This window comes from Apteryx mantelli, chromosome Z, assembly GCF_036417845.1.
Source record: "Apteryx mantelli isolate bAptMan1 chromosome Z, bAptMan1.hap1, whole genome shotgun sequence".
In the NCBI taxonomy this organism is placed as follows: Eukaryota; Metazoa; Chordata; class Aves; order Apterygiformes; family Apterygidae; genus Apteryx; species Apteryx mantelli.
The window spans coordinates 71,302,499-71,319,468 of record NC_090020.1 but is presented as its reverse complement, the minus strand read 5'-3'; the positions used below and the strand labels follow the sequence as shown (position 1 = coordinate 71,319,468).

Here is a 16,970-nt window from a genome sequence, read left to right as displayed (position 1 = left end):
TGACTTCTCTTTACAAAAGATAATAAGCAAATGTAACAGAGCAGCCAGTATCTACTAGCAGTTTAATGGGGATCGATAACTGGAGTATCAGCTAGCAAAAGAATAGACATAATAGTGTCCAGTGCTTAATAGCACAAGAACAACCATGGCAGTATTTTGAACTGCCTACAGAACACAATTTGTTACTTTCACATATCATTCACTCTGGTTAATAGTGCTCTTACATTTCAACACTTGCAAGCTATGAAATAGAAACAGGCAGATACAAGATTTCCACATATAGACCAAAAATTCTGAGTGCATATGCACATGAGAAAGGGACAGCAAGTGAGCGTCAACCGCAGATTTGGAATGATTCAAGAAATTTCTGCCTCATTTCACCAAGATCTATAATCCCTACTCCGACAATCTCAGAAGCAGCAACTAGCACACATTATCCTTAACGGGATTTTGTACATCTTCCTACAGGACCCCATATGGACATGTCTGAGTCTCTCATCTACTACAGGAAGATATCTTCTTTCAAACAAAAGCCTTTAGTTACAAAGATCACCACAGAAATTAGACAACAAGATACACAAAAGTTATTCTCCGTCAGGCTCATCACACAAGTTCATCGCTTCTTAAGTCACTCTTTTTCCTTACCTGAAAGGTGGTCAATTTATTTAAAAATAAAATTGCAGTGAGGACCAGTCACTGGGCACACAGGTCATACAATTTCATTTTCCTAGCACAATTAGAAAAGGCATTTTTACCATCAGACACTAATGCACCAAGAAGTTCTGCCTGCCTGATATCACATTATCTCCATTCCCTGGGGCTTTTCCTCTTCAGAGCAGCACCACAAAATCCAATTGCTGTTACTTACATGGTTATTTTTAAAGTATAAATTTCTAAAGGAAATATAGTGCTATCCGTCTTCATTAATGATGCAACCTGCATTCATGTTTCCAGTTAAAATAATCCTTTTGCCTTCCAGGCACATCAGTTTTCCTTTCCTGTCCCTCCTAAAATTCATTTTGAACATTTTATTCAGTGTTTCTTATATTTGAATGTCCTAAGAAACTAACATTTCACAAAACAGTCAAAATACTGTTCTCTCTCCCTTTCTCCCTATCCTTTGCTCTTTACTTGACATTTCTGTCCCAGAATAAAAATAGACACCAATTTCCGGTTTGGCGAAATTTCTTACAATATAATATTTTTTACTGTGATTATTAGTTACTTGTTCTCCTTTCCCATACTTTGCTGCTCTCTTGGTCTTTTTCTTTTAGGTGAAAAAGTTTCTTAGGACTTTTCACTTAAATTACATTTATGTTGAAAATGTTCTCTCTAAAATATCAGTCTTGCAGGCAATGCCCTCCATACCAAACAGCAGCCGTAAAAAGAAAAATGTCCTTCGCTGAGCATATGAACAGGCAAAGAATACATACTGGATATGCATTTTAAAAGCTGGGTTCAGTCTTTTAAATATCTAGTCAAAGGTGAGTACAATAAAAACATGTTCCTCTGGGTAGGAAGAAAAAAAGGTGTGGTGGACATTGATATAGCTGTTACATGTGTTGCCAGAAGAAGGAAAGCACATATTAGTGCTAGACAGAGAATGCTTTCTTTTTCCCCTCAAAAATATTGAGATTTCTAAAAGTTTCCCATTCTATATTAGTATGAAATGTGAATCTACAGAATACATGAAAGAAACAGAGAAAAAGAATATGGCACTCGTCAAGAATGTAGCTGATCCAAGTTCACAGTCCCTGTTCTACTGATTGAGATGAAAAAAAGTAATTACTATCAAGCGGGTCTGGTTATTAAGCAGCACACTCCTCTCTATTGTTTTGTCCTTCTCAGACCTACAAAATCTTTCTGTCAAAACTAATGTCAGCATTTGCTAACAAAAAATTTAGCCAGAAAAGACTTCCAGACAGACCCAGCCCACAGTTCTCAAATATATTGCAAGTAGTCAAAGGCAACACACCAATGTTGCCCTTCAAATAAAAGATAATTCACAGCTCTCAGAACTTCATCTCTTTGGTGGTCCATGTAACAAGACACACTGTACAATATCATAGAGAAGAGGTTGCAAAGTTTCTAAGTGGACAAGAGCATCCCATACCAAGCTCTACAGAGCCCAAAGATGTATGGAATAAAACATTTTATTATTATGCAGAAAAAAGGAGGCTTGGAATGTCACACTACTCTGGCAAAAGATCTTAAGAAGGCTTTTTGCTCCCTTTTCAGTAAACTGAGATAATTAAACTCTCTCCCTCTGTCATTTTAAAGAGATTTAAAGGTATCCAGGAAAAGTGGGGGTAATTAGGACAGACTGGCTGCCCTCACTGGAAACTTCTGTTGAACTGCATCAGCTAGCGTGATGGCTTTTTTCTACTTCTCTTAAAGAAAAGACTTTCTTCATATTTGTCATCCAAGGACTGTCCAGGATTTGAGGCGGAGATTTCTGGGAGATAATATCAAGACCAAAAGTCACTAGTTGTGAAAGGTTAACATGCATATCTAAGTTACAGAGAATTAAAATGTGTTGGCCAAACAGGAGCTAATGTAATGACTGTAGCTAACTACCCAGCCTTTCTCCTCTCACAATTTGAGGAATCAGAATGACAGGAGGGTTACTACATTACTCCTGGAGACTATGAACTGAGAAAGAAATGCATGTAGTAAGAATCCCACGGTGAGGCTCCAACTCAAACGGAAAGTGGGATTTGTTGAAACTTGCTGTTGCTGCAAAAGGGTTTATTTTCAGTTGGTCCTACTCCTGGAGAATGCTTTATATACAGACAATAGTCACCTTCTGAAGATACATGAGCAGTCTCTCTAGGCATTCTGCAGGTCAAAGCGTTGTAGAGTTATGTATGAAGCTTGATAATGGATAAACCTGTTCCAGAGCTAGATATTCTCCAGGCAAAAGGTTAGGATTGTGAAAGAGAAACAACCTCCTCCATCTCTCTCCCCTTAAAAGATGCTTCATCCTACCTGTTTTACTTTGTAGCATCAGCATTTGAGTTTCATTTCAAACAATTTGCTCCAAGTTACATGCAATTACATCTCCTGGCAGATCCACACTTCCTTGAGAAGTCCAGATATGCTCCCCAGCTAAGAGGGGTGCATCAATCACTGGCTCTTTTGCATGTCTTAGATACACAGACTTCAGCTTTCAGGCTCATGAGACTGAAACTATGGCATGAAACTTGACCAACATGAAAGAAGGTATGCGGCTGAAAATACCATCCAAGTTCTCAGTGATGCACATTAGCAGCTCTGCAAGAAGAATTATAAAATGTAATCTTGGCAGCACCAGACAGTGACCCTTTATACCCCTTTGTGCAGAAAACAAGTAGCAGCATTTATCCCCACTAGACGCCCTTTGTCAGAAGACACCAAACACAAGTGCAGACACGCCAAGGGTAAAATAAATGTAGACAATCACTCACATAACAACTCTTAATGACTTGTCTTCAAGAGCCATCTACCGGGTACTTAACAGTGAGACTATGTCCCACAATATTCTCCCATGAATTGGTTGAAAGAGCACCAAGGAGCCAGCTCAGACAATATTCTGTTTCTGCTTCTTTTCTCCCCCCCCCCGCCCAGCACAGTATCACAGAATGAGGGGAGGATGAGGAATGAGAGTTGACTAATGGGGGAAAAAAATAAATTCAGTTCATGAAGAGGTAAATTAGAGAGACATAATGTTTATTTGCCCCATTGATCCTTGAGACACTGTCTTCAGCCATCTTTTTTCCTTCCATTTGCCTAGAATATTTTCCCATCTCCCCTAATGAGAACTGTTTAATGGGAGGCAGAAAAGGGAGGCAGAAGGTATTGGAGGGAAAGTGACTGGCAGAGTGGAGGAAAAGAGAAGTATTGAAGCTCCCAAGAGCTAAGGCGGCCCAGGTCGGGAGAAGGAACAACTATGACATAAAGAAGGGCTGGAGTTCACAGCTCCCAGAAACACAGAACCTATCTTGCCACCTTCTCAGCCCATGGCAAAGGACAAAGGAACCAACGCACTGAAGAGCTCCCAGCTCTGCAGCCTGGGACTTCTTTCACTTTGAGGGGAGAAAGAGGGAAGAAAAAAGGGAGCCCATGGTTGTTGAGTCATGAAGCCTGGCCTGCAAGTTACCAGCATGACTCTACTGAGCCTTAAACTCCCTCTGCTCCTTCTCTGCAGCATCTGCGCAGCACCCTTCTCCCTCTGCTACTAAAGCCTGTTTAGAACAAGGCTGTTCTCTATTCCACTAACTTCATCTCTGCTCCAGCCTCACAGCTACTGCTCACAGCAGTACTTTTCCTCTGCCGTCCTCCTCCCCAAAAGCACCACTGCTTTAAGAATGACTGATGCAGGCATATTTGGCAAATCCATTAAAAAATTGTGAGGGCAGAAGATTTTTGAAGATGTTGCACAGTTATGTCAGCAGCGAAGTCTCATCTTCCCATGTTCCTTTCAACTATGAAATGGTATGTTGTTTTTATTAAAACAAATGAAACAATGCACTCCATTCAGAAATTTTAGATTTTCTCTACCATATTTTGCCCTTACAGTGCAGTTACATAGTGTAGACATAATCCTTTAAATATCTGAATTTCATCATGAATGCATCATTCCTCAAAAGCCTCGTGGCTGAAAGATAAGGTTACCTTTTATTGGCACTATTCTAAAACCAAGTTGACACAGTCCCACAGCTGTGGGTTCTAGACCTGTTTTGCCTTCTGCATTTGGAATTATAACAGGCAAGACAGTCAGCTGCACAGATGATTCCTTAATAGTTTTACGTAGTGCAAAGTTCAGTACAATTTGCCCTGCCAAAATCCTAAATAACCTTTATGCTAAAATTAGCAGGACAACTTGGGCACATCTTCAGGGATTTACAGTTCATACAGTGTCAGCAATTTAAAATTTGTAATAAAGCACCTGAATAGAATCTTCAAGAAGAATGGTGATTAAAAAAAACAAGTAAATAAGAAAAAAAAAATCAACTTAACATTAAAGATATTTTATAAACCTTTCATCATTATTATTGTGGCAAACTTGCCATGAGCAAGTTTTTATCTAACTCTGTCAAAAGGAATAAGTGTCATTGATGCCCTTATATTTCATCTCTGAAAGTATATTTAACTTGGGATGTTTAGAGAATTTCTTATGTATATAAAAAAACGATATGCACAATGTTAAATATTCTGGGCATCACCTTGATCATATCTTTGTGAACATACAAGCTTTCTTCCTACTCCGTCATACACTTTCAGTTACATTTAAGCTCTTTGAATCAAGGGTTTGTCAAATTTGTGCCTATTAAAACCACTTTACACTTTATTGATATACTATGTGAAAAAATTCTCAACTTTCTGTGAATTTGGAATGCAGCTTCTACCTGAGGGCATTTTACACATTAATAATAATAATGAAGGAATTACGGCATGGGAACAACATACCCAAGAACAAACAGGAAGTCTGTGGCAAAGACAGTAGATGCACTTTGGTTTTAACAGAAACATTTGACTTAAAGCAATGACTGACACATGAGATCTTAACTTTACTTTAATTAACATAGATAAAATGTATTAATCCTTTAAATTCAAAGTATTTAATTGCTAAGAGTAGAAAAATACCTTTGCTGCTTTAGAATATGGAATGCAGACAGATGCAAGAAGTTTAGTCTCTAAATTGTGCTTTAAAATACTGCCATAGAATAGTTCCTGATCTGGATGCTCAGCAACTACAGTTAGCCCATTATGAAAAACAGGCCATTATATTCAATATAAATAAATAACTTTCTTACTTACCAAGAACACTCATGCACCTTTACTGGCAGTTCAAATGTTTATCACAGAGATATTTTCTGCTTATTAATGCATAACATAGTAACCTAAAAAGAACTTCTCCACAAAGAGCACAGAGATCAAAGGTTCAAAACACTGATAATGCCTTTTAAGCAGACAGTTTGAATCTGTGATAATCTGTGATAATTTGACAGCATGCTGTCAATCTCCTTTTAGTTGATCCTCTAGGTGATTAGGAATTAGAGATATTAACTGTAACTGTTCAGACAATTTTTACTGTAAATAGTACAATGACATTCATACAGTTCAACACTATCTCATTCAAAAAAAGTACATCATCAAGAAAAGCATCAAAAACAGACAAAAAAGAAAGAAAAGAGCTCATTTGAGCCTGTCAGACCACATGTGCAGCCAGTATAAATAACGGACTTCATTTTCACCCAGCCCAAATTCAGTCTATTGAGATGGTAGAGACAGAAGATAGTTAATCTTAGAATGAATTCATATGCAAAATTAGTTATCCATTTCATAAAGCATAATTAAAACCAGCCATTTGGAGCCAATATTAAACCTTTTTTTAAATATTTCATTTTGTTGACTGTTAGCGACAAGAACATAGTTTTGTTGCAACACAGATCCTGAAACAATAGGCCTGATATACTGACACTTCCCTAATGCAGGTTAAGTTGACCTGAAGTGTCCAAGTCTACTGTAACCATGAAGTCAAGGTTACCATGAAGTCAAAGGCAGATGACAAAAAAGCCATGTGCTAGAAGGTATTGTATAGTAACTGCAACTACGCAGGGGATTTACTGAGTAAAGTTTTAAAACAAGGATGTTGCAAAACATCCTTGGAGCTTGGATAGACATGGAGCTAAGCAAATTTTAGCAACATGCCATAAAGATTCAATAAAATGGATTTTAAGTACCTTAAGGAGACAGAACCCTCTAACTATAAAAGGGCATATAATCAAATATTGTAAAGAAAATACTTAAAATATGAGTAACGTAGACAAAACAAGTTGTAAGGGAAGGTATGAGAGGTGGCATTTTAGCAGCACACACACCCACCATGGTAGCTTTCACTGTTTCCCTCACAGGCTCCAGTTTCCTTGCAGTGAGCTGTGTAAATATCAGAGATACTGGATATTTGTATTGCTTCTCTTTCCAACACTTCACTTTGTTTGGCTTGGCAAAACAGTAACTACTCTTAAAGGGGCTGTTTCAGTAGCCAGCACACATGCACGTGCTAGGTAACACACAGCAATAGACAAAACGTTGTAGCAGTATCATGTTTCTAAATGAAGGAGGTACGCTGGAACACCCCTAGACTACTGTATATTTGGTCCCTGGCAAGCTTGTCATAGGCCAAAATAAGGACTTTCCCTGACAGTAACTACATGAAGGGAGCAAGGACTTGCTTGAGGAATCTTCTCCCCGTTACACTGAACTGGGTGTGAACTGGTGGCCACCCGACTCCTTTAAAGCTGTTTCCAGATGCTGCCAAGTGTTTCTAAGCTCTGCTGAACCTTCTTTCCAGCTAAAGGAGAGAGGGAGTTGGTAACAGTGCCTCCGGACTCCCTACTCTATCAGAACTGCCAGCTTAATTAAGCACAGGTACTGTTAACATTTTTCCCCTAGATGCAAGTGAAATGCTGTCTCCATTGCCGCTATTTTAGTTATAAACAGATAGCTCTGTAACACATTTTGCAGTTCACGCACATTGAAAGCCATGTGATTCAGTCCATGGGGCTGCACTGTTCTCCATAATAAGCTGTCTGTCTAAATACTTGGCTCCTTTCCTTCTGCAATTGCAAGCTGCCTGCTAATCCCACTGCAGGCTGAATAAACCTGACCACAGCCAATTACCACCTGTTTGCTGGGAGAGCTGGAGAATAGAAAGCAGCTGCAGTCAGGAGGATGAAACACAGCAGGGCATCAGCTGCAGCATAACAGCACCAAAGCAAAACACGGAATCCAGAGGCCTCTTGGAAAACAGTAAATTGCTCAACCCCAAAAGTACTTGACAACCTAAGATTACAGGAACAATCCATCCTTTCAAAACTGTTCTGCAGGGTATGTGAAGGTTGTGCTGGTTACTTCAGTTTTCAAATCTATTTATTAGTATCACAATATTTGGTAATATCACTATACTTTTTTGGTATGATATTATAATATACTTAAATGGTATCACCCACTGTCAACTCAGTATCCTGACTTTATTAATGACAACATCTGCTTTAATATGGATCCCAAATCCTACAGAATTACAGTAGGCTCAGTTCCATATAATAGTAATATAATAAATAAAAACAACAGATTAGACTATACTTTTTTTTGGAGTGAATTTCAAAATAGATGGAATTGTTCAGCATGAGACAAGATATCAAAACCAGGCCTTTTTATAAACTAGACTCTATGAATGTCCCTATACATTTTCTAATCATCATATACAGTAACTTCTACAAGGAAAGCCTAGCAGAATTGCTGCTCCAACCGCTCCTCAGAGGTAACAGTCATTAGCTGCTATACAAAAGGAAAAGGAGGATGAGAATGTGAAGCACCTTGAAAATCTGCAGGGGTCCCAGAAGTCTGCCCTGGAGACAGACCAAATACCAGCAGCTTCTGAGCATGCCAGGAGGAGGCCTGGACCGTTGTACTGTCTGTGAGGGGTTTATCTAACTGCCATGAGCATTTATGGAAAACCAGTTTCAAGGACAGCTGAATTAAGCTATGCTTTCCAACCAGTCAAACTTTTTACAGTATCTCTCTCCAGCCTCAAAGACAGCAGAAATATCAGGAGAGTTAGCATTCTTTTGAGCTGAGTTAATTCCAGCCTGGAATACCACCAACAATATACAGAATACAATACAAAATAGCTGCTTCTCAGTTCTATTACACAATGCTTCTCTTTCCACTTTTTCCTCACACTCAAACCCCCACCTCCCTCCCCAAAACATCTGTGCAATCTTTCTATCTACATATATGTTTGTCTTTCAGAAACTTCAGAAAGTGATTGATCTCTACTCTCAGCAGAGAATAGAGAGTACTCTGGGCTCTTCCTCTCTCCTTCCTCCTTTCAGCAGAAATGGTTTTTGAAAAAAGGCTCTGAGGGGCTCGAATTTGACTATCTGAGGACCAAATATCAATACAAACATGCATTGTCTGTGACCATGCTACTACAAGCTTGATGCACTTCCAATAAAAATGAAGTATAAGATATGCTGAACTTCATCCTTAGGAGACTGGACTGTTTACACACAGACTAAATCTCTTCTGCTTTAAAAAATAATAACAACTATCTTTCAACCTAAGATAGGTAAATATAGAAAATAAGACTGGTGGCTTATTTCTAAGGTTGGCAAAAGAATTCATACAGGAGAGAACAGAAGTGAGAAACTTAGTAGAACTAAACATAAATATCTTATAGCTTTCTCTACTTAATAGGATTCCAGCAATAGCTAAGTGCCCTTTTATTAAATATAGGAAGTTTTGTAATGGAGTAGGATGGCCACATACTTTGCCAATTTAATCAGATACTTCAGAATTGTCATAATCATTGCTAAAAAGAATATTCCAAGATTCTCAAGATGATGTATCCAAGAAAATTTACTGATAAGCTCATTACTCAAATTTTTAGCTCACCATATCAAACTTTTAGCAAGTAACATTGAAACTAGCAACGATAAAAGGAAAAAAAGTGTTTCAGCAATCTACAGGTCAGTATTATCTTATCATCCAGCCAACACTATCAACAACAGAGTAGATAATAAGAGAAACTTTTGTTAATGTTTAAATCTGCATTTGAAAAGGTAGTGCAAAAGACCAATACAGATTTTTGCTGTTTCCTGTTCTATTACCAAGAAACTTTATTAGAGGTGATTTAAATGAAAACTAAAACATGATGGTTCAATAACACAGGAAGGGACAGTAAAACAGCCATGATATTTTAAAACACCATTTTTTGAATGGTATTCTGGTTTTAACTCAAGTTAATCATGTTCTGGTTAAAAACAAAACACTAATATTTGGATATAAACCTACAGAAAAGGATATGGGAGATGCAATGATATAGCTAAAAGTAGCATCAAGCACTACTAGAAAAATTCAACCTAATTCATTTGTTTGGCAAGACTGGAGGAGTGGAGTTTGACATCTACTTTTACTCCACATGGGTAACCAACTTCTTTATACCCAGGCAACCTTTCTGGCTCACATAACAAACTCCCTTTTCTTATATTCTGACATAGCCACAGGAGAAAACATCTTCCCAATCTTTTTCCCCCACATCTTTTGTTCTGCAATCATACAAAGGCTGTACTTCTACAGAACAGATGGAGACTTCCAACCCAAGGAAGAAGCTCATAATTGCAAGTATTAAGGAAGCTCCACTGAAAATAATATAACGTTCTTCTTATTGTTTGTCACAAATGCAGCATTCAGAAGTAAAAAGTTCACAGAAAATTTAATAAAATGGAGATTACTGTTTGCTGAATGTAAGCAACACTATTAGAAAAACAAACAAACAAACAAGAATACTAACAAACTAGCTTCCTTAGCAGTTACGGCTTGTAACTCCAGTACATTGAGGTCTTATTTCACATGACAAGATAGTTTAAGATGAACCACCTCATGAAGGAAAGATTGTCAAAGAAAGTATAATGCTACCAGGAAACATCAGTTATTCAATGTTCTTTAAGCCTATAATTAATCAAGTTACCCTGGGATTATGATGTTGCTGAAGGTGACACTTAATACGGTAACTAACGTAACTAACGTAACTAACGTAACTAACGTAACTAACGTAACTAACGTAACTAACGTAACTAACGTAACTAACGTAACTAACGTAACTAACGTAACGGCCACCTACAGATGCTAGTCATCCAATGACACATTGCAAGGAGAATATCAGTCTTTCTGACCAGGCCAATTTCAAAGGTATCAATCTGCATATCAATATTTTTTACTTTCATTTCTATACTATCAATGCACTTTAACAGAACTGGCTGTAAATATTTCTCTATGTGAAGTTCATTAGGTGTTATGGAGTCTATTACAATGAACGGCTTGTGTAAAAATTAACCCTAATGAGAAGCTGAGAAATTATATATACAAAAACAAACAAACAAATATTCTGTCGGCCTCACTTGAACTTCTTAATGAGCAAATGTCAAAGAAAAAAAAAATCACAAGACCTACTAAAAAGGCTCCCCATTCCTTTGTTATAAACATTCTCCATTTTTTAATAATCAAACTACAATAAAAACTTGTCAAAAAGCATCAAATTTCAGTTAGAAAAAAAAACTATTTGGAACTTACACACACACAAAATCACTGATACCACATTTAAAGCATCTAAGTCAGATTTTTCATTTACAGTCCACCAGTTACATATGCATATAAATATACATACACTTGCTATGTTCTACAGCAGTGACAACTACTGACAAAATTGGGTATACTGTACTTTTTAAAGTCATTCCAAAAATAACACTTGCAAACACAGCTAAGTGAGTTAATATGGAAATTTACACAAAGAAAAGTAAGGCTTTTTCATACATATCAACCTACCAATGTAAGCAGAATATTTAGTCTGTACTTTTTAAACTAGGGACTTACATGAATACTTACCCTGCATTGTTACTGACAGCAGTTATTCCCTTTACTCCAGTCTTCAGTAGACCCCCTATCAGGTTTTCAGGGATCCCACACAATCCAAAACCTATGCAAAATAAAGAAAACTGAATATGTAACAAGTATTTGAAAGAACACAGTTTAATCAAAAGTCTGGCAACATGCACTGGTTGATTGAAAATCTTTTCTGAATAGATGAGAACAAGCTTCTTAGATGACTAAAGAGCCCAATACTTCTGGAAAGAAACCTTTCTGGAATAAGAATAGTAGACAACAACTAACTTTGCACCTAAACCAAATCTGAAGTACTTAAACTCAGAAGTGTGACTCAAAAAGCTTTATTCAGTTGCACCCTAGTGCTGGAATCTCCTAGAGTCACCAGGTGCTTCCCAGCTTGGATGAAAGCAATTAACTATTAGAGGTCTGCTCATACATAAAAGGCCTTTGGAGCAGGGCTAGAGAACCTTGGCTCTCCTAAAGTGTCCCCAAACCACTACACTATTCCATTATACTCATTATTTCACCCTCTCTTTCTACCTGCACAAAATGTCAAACAGGAGTGAAGAGTTCTCCCATACAGTGCAGCCTATCATTAGGTGATAAAAATCTGGGACTCCTAACCTGCTGGGGAAGATCTGTGACAGGGGAAGCATAACAACCCAGAACTCCACCCAGGCTGCAGTGCCTAAAACGCCTACGTGCGGTGCAAGAACCCTATATGCCTAACAAAGTACCATGCCAAATTTGAGGCACCTAAAGTCTTAGACTGGGCTCTAGGAACAAAACTATTAATATTTTGTTCCCAACCACTTAGCCTCAGATCTTTCTTTGTTCCTATCAAGCAAAAAAAAAAAAAAAAAACAGCAATTCTTCCCATTAGGCATTTTGCCTCATTACCGATCTCCAATGATGTTTCCCATGTTTTACAAAGTTATGTTAATTATTCTTCTTCAGCACTAAAAATCAGTTGCAACCAATTGCATAGAGAGGTTTTTTTTCTTTAAGTGGATTGAATTGGGTAAAATTCTGAAAATCACCCAGAAGACTCAAAAGCTCAATACACATTGAAAACCAATGTGACACAATTTCTTGACTCTTCTGAAAATATTACATGTATCCATTTAGTGTAACATAGATAGATATTATCTTCTTTTCCCAGTCAGAAACAGGTTAGATGATTTGCTCAGCATCAAAAGAGCCAGTGACAAGGAGCTACAGAATATAGAGAATGCCACCATAAACTTGATCAAACCAGAATTTCACACTATTTGAAATAATAACACTAACCTGAAAAGCCCAAGTTAATATTTTGCATTCAAACTGGCACAAGTAAAATCTAATATTTCATTAACGTGGAAAAAATAATAATTATTTTTCTGCCAATTTTTCCTCCCCTAACAAGCAAACAGGTATTTTCTTACTGAAAAAGTTTGTCCCACGAGTAGCAGTAAGAAATCACTTGTTTAAAATATTTATATAAGAATATGGATTCTTGAATTAGTTAATTTAAAAAGAATGAAGGTAAAAGTATTTCTTTAACAGGATACAAGATTTCATCCATAAAGAATTTAATATTTACCACCAACAAGTATAGTTGCCCCATTGGGTATATCTTTTACAGCTTCTACAGGATCAGTATAAAACTTGGTGTTGCGTTGACAGCTGGTAGAAAAATAGCACCCACAAATCTGGAACAACATTAACAGAAACAAGTGAATTAATCAAAAGCATTATATTGTAGATTTATAATGATGACGATCCCTGTAACTAAGTAAGGAGATGTGCAAAAAAAGACTGATATCTCCACTCTAGACACTAAACGTTTGTGGAGAGAGAGAGAGACAGAGACAGAGAAAGGTTCAGCTGCAGCATCCTTTATGGACCAGTATCACTCTGGCATCTCTAAAGCAAGAGTGAACTCATCTGTTTTCTCTCCCCCCAAGTCATAGCATATTTTGCTATTCTGTTTATATGCATGATGAATGCTTTAGAGCTAATACAAGCTTCATCAATTTGACAATATTCAAAGGTATTTTAAATTTCTGAGTCCTACACTACAGGAAGTCAAAATTTGTCAACAGTTTAAACAGACTCAAATGCTAATTCCTCAGCATGACTTAGGACAAGACTGCTCTAGCCTGTATATAGCTACTTGTAGCTTCAAAGATATCCAGGCACTAGGAATTGCTGAAGCAGAGGGCCAAATCCCCACAAAGTTGGAGAGGAGGCCAATGAATGACACAAAGTGCTGCATTGTGCTAGCAGTATTGTAAACAGGGACTCTCTTCAACAGGGTGATGCTTGCACCAGCTTTCTGATCCAGTTTTAGGGCTCCTTCTGTTGCTGGAGAACAACCCAGAATCAGGGAGATGGCGACAAACAGAAAAAGAATGGGGGCAGGTGCATAGGCAGGTGGGAAGTCAAAAGAACTCACACCCCCAAAACTAGACTTCACACTATAAAGCCATTCTACAGTGTCATAGCTCACCTATTGCATTCTTTGGTCATAATTATCCTAAACTTCCCCTCCCCTCCTTAAGTATTTCCCATTACTGCTATCACAGATAGATATTAATCAAGTACTGTCAAGGCACTAGCACCAGCTGATATTTAGGTCACCATACTACATGGAGGCAATCTCAATAAATTCAGAGTATTTGGAGTTTAATATACTTCATATGTCCATATGTCTCCACTTCTAATTTGACAGCCGAAGCAGGAAATTTTAGGCTGTGAAAGAAGGAAAAGAATGACTAAATAAGTAATAAATAACCTAATCTATACACATTTTTTAAAACAGTAGTGTAATTCCTCCCTAATGAGCCTCTTTTAAGATATAATTACAACCATTGCAATAATTTTTGGCTCCATTTCAAGATTACACAAACTGCCTTCTTTAGAAAATTAAAGCTGCAAGAGTTTATAATGAATATTAAGAAAACCATTCTAATGGGAGGCTTGCTTATCTCATTCCCAAGGGAAACATTGATGCTACTTTGCTTTGATGGGCTCAATAAAACATCAATAAGTAGGTCATAAGGAATGATTCTATACTGACTGAGAAAAAGTAAAGGACCAAACATCATGGTCAATTATACCATGACTATTTCTTCCAGAAACCTTTTTTCAGGACCACAGTAAGATTGTGAAGAGCATCTCCTCCGGTCCCCTTCTGCAGGAGGTGACAAAAGGAGCAGTAAGCAGTGGCAGCCACAGGAGACCCAGTCCAAGCGGAGGGCAAGCGGCAGGGCAGGAGGGCTCCAGGTGGCTCCTTGCCCTCAGGTCTGACCAAGGGGGCAGGGCTGGAGAGAGGCCAGGCCACTCAGCCCATAGGCACATGGGCAACAACATTTTGAAGAGACCACAGGGTACCTATTCCCTGAACCTCCTCACAGGTGTACCTATAACAGTGGGGAACAATATTCTAAGATCAGAAGAGTATAAACCTTTATCCCCATTCAAAAAGCAACAAATGTCAGTCCTAAAAAACTTCCTATTCTGGCCCCTACGCACACCAATAATGGCATTCATCTCTTCAGTCATTGTGAGCATTTCCTTAAGGGTAAGTGATGTAAGCTTTGTCTGACTTTTCTTAATTACTGTTAGAAAAAAATGAAGATGAAAATAAAAATGTGATGCCAGTGTAACAGCAAAAGTGTCTACCACTGGTCACAAAACTTTGTCAAGCTGGTCAGAAGAAACTAACAGTGAAATCCAGTTCCAGCTGGAGTCCTCTGAACTTTCTCTGTTACTATGTTGACATAACACCTGAAATGAGTACTTTATCCTAATGTAGACATAAAGTGTGACAATAAAAGGAAAAAAACAAATGGGTAATCAAAGGAACTTGGACCAACCCCCTCCCCCCCAAAAAAAAACCCCAGCCAAGTCAAATCCAAGATCTATACCAGACCTCTTCTAGGACAGGTTAAAAAAAAAAAAAAAAAAAACTAGGTTAGTTACAATGAAGCAAGCTGTGTTACGCAATACCTGCCTGGATATCTCTAAGAAGGGTGTCTGCCCTACTCTCCTAATTATGTTTTTCCTCAGTCCCTTCCCCACCCACTCTGCTATTTGAGGGCTATGAGCTTTCACTAAGCCAAGGCGCTGGAGAGCACCCACACTAACCCACAGACCTGGGCTGGGAAGCTAAACGCCCTGCAGTCAGCTGTGAATCTGGCTGCCCAGGTTCAAGAGAAGCAGAAATAAAATGGGGACAGACAGGCTTTTAGGATAACCAGCAGAATAGAAGGAAGTAATACAGGGGAGCAAAACAGCTTAGCAAAACACAGGCTGGGAAAGACGCAATTATTGTCCATAACCCATCAGGAATAAACGTGGGGATGAGGAGGAGAGTAGGTGAGCTTCTTAAACTAAAGCAGACCAACAACAAGAAGAGGCAAAGAAACAACGCTGGCTCAAGAAGAAGCCAGTCTGTGCAGGGTCGCACGCAGCTGAGCACCAGCAGATCCATGGGGTCTGGACGAGCCTTCCCCGAGCGAGGGCAGAGGCCTGGAGCGGCCGGGCCGCGCGGCGGGGCTCGCCGCAGGCAGAGCGGGGACTCACGGGGGGCAGCGGGCTCGTCCCGCCTCCGCGGGAGCCCCCAGCCCACGCCTGGCGCGGCGCCGTGCGGGCAAGACAGCACCGGGACGTAAAGCGACCTCCTGAAATCATGCAGCGATTTCGGACGTCGGAAGAAAAGAAAAGAAAAGAAAAGAAAAGAAAAGAAAAGAAAAGAAAAGAAAAGAAAAGAAAAGAAAAGAAAAGAAAAGAAAAGAAAAGAAAAGAAAAGAAAAGAAGGCAGTTCGGAGCAAGGTCTCCAGCCCGCCGCCCAAGGCCGCAGCATCCCAGGCGGCGCCTCGCCGGGCCCCCCGCCCCCGAGCAGCGCCGGGGCCCGGCCCGTACCACAAGCATAAAACGGAGCGAAACCGCCGTTTCTCCGCCGGCGAAGGGGGAGCGCCAGCCGCCCCCCCCCCGGTGTCACCCGCGCCGCCCCTCATCCCCGCCAAGGTCACCGGCGGGGCCGGGGCGGGCCTTACCTCCGCCCGGGCGGCCCGCGCGGCGGCCAAGAGGATGCGGCGCGGCGGCAGGAGCAGCGCGCAGGCCGCCATCTTCGCGCAGCGCGGGGCAGGGAGGCGGCGGCGGCACAGCGCAGCGGCGGCCGAGGGGCGCGCGGGCGGCGGCGGGTCACGTGGGCCGGGGGAGGGTGGGGGGCTCGGCCGCGGCGCCCACTGACGTCGGCGCGGGGCGGGGCGAGGCGAGGCGGGGCGGGGCGGGGCCGCGGGGGCGCGAGGCGGCCCCGGCCCCGGCCCCCAGCGACGGTGCTTTGAGCAGCACGGGCTGTGAGCGGTTAACGCGCGGAGCCGGAGCGCTCGAGGTTGCCCGGCTCCTGGAAGCACATGGTCTCCAGCAGGCACTTGGATGCTGTGTCTGGTTGGAAAAAATGTGACTAGAATAGATGGAGACTTGCTCAGTCACATGATGCGACCCTCTTACCGCGAGCAATGCTGTCGCTGCTGGAAGGAAAATTCACAGCA

At 40.1% G+C, this 16,970-nt stretch overlaps 1 protein-coding gene across 2 annotated transcripts in view; it reads right to left on the bottom strand.

Moving 5' to 3' along the window:
• The window catches only part of OXCT1 (3-oxoacid CoA-transferase 1), an 83,896-nt gene extending 67,336 nt beyond the window's left edge, over positions 1-16,560 (bottom strand). For both annotated transcript variants that reach the window (XM_067315660.1, XM_067315661.1), the window contains exons 1-3: positions 16,473-16,560; positions 13,013-13,121; positions 11,431-11,521 (exon numbers count right to left, since the gene is read on the bottom strand). In XM_067315660.1, coding sequence (XP_067171761.1) covers positions 11,431-11,521; positions 13,013-13,121; positions 16,473-16,544 — 272 coding nt within the window. In that variant the 5' untranslated portion in view covers positions 16,545-16,560. The remainder of the gene's footprint in view (positions 1-11,430; positions 11,522-13,012; positions 13,122-16,472) is intronic.
• Between the last annotated feature and the right edge of the window lie 410 nt (positions 16,561-16,970).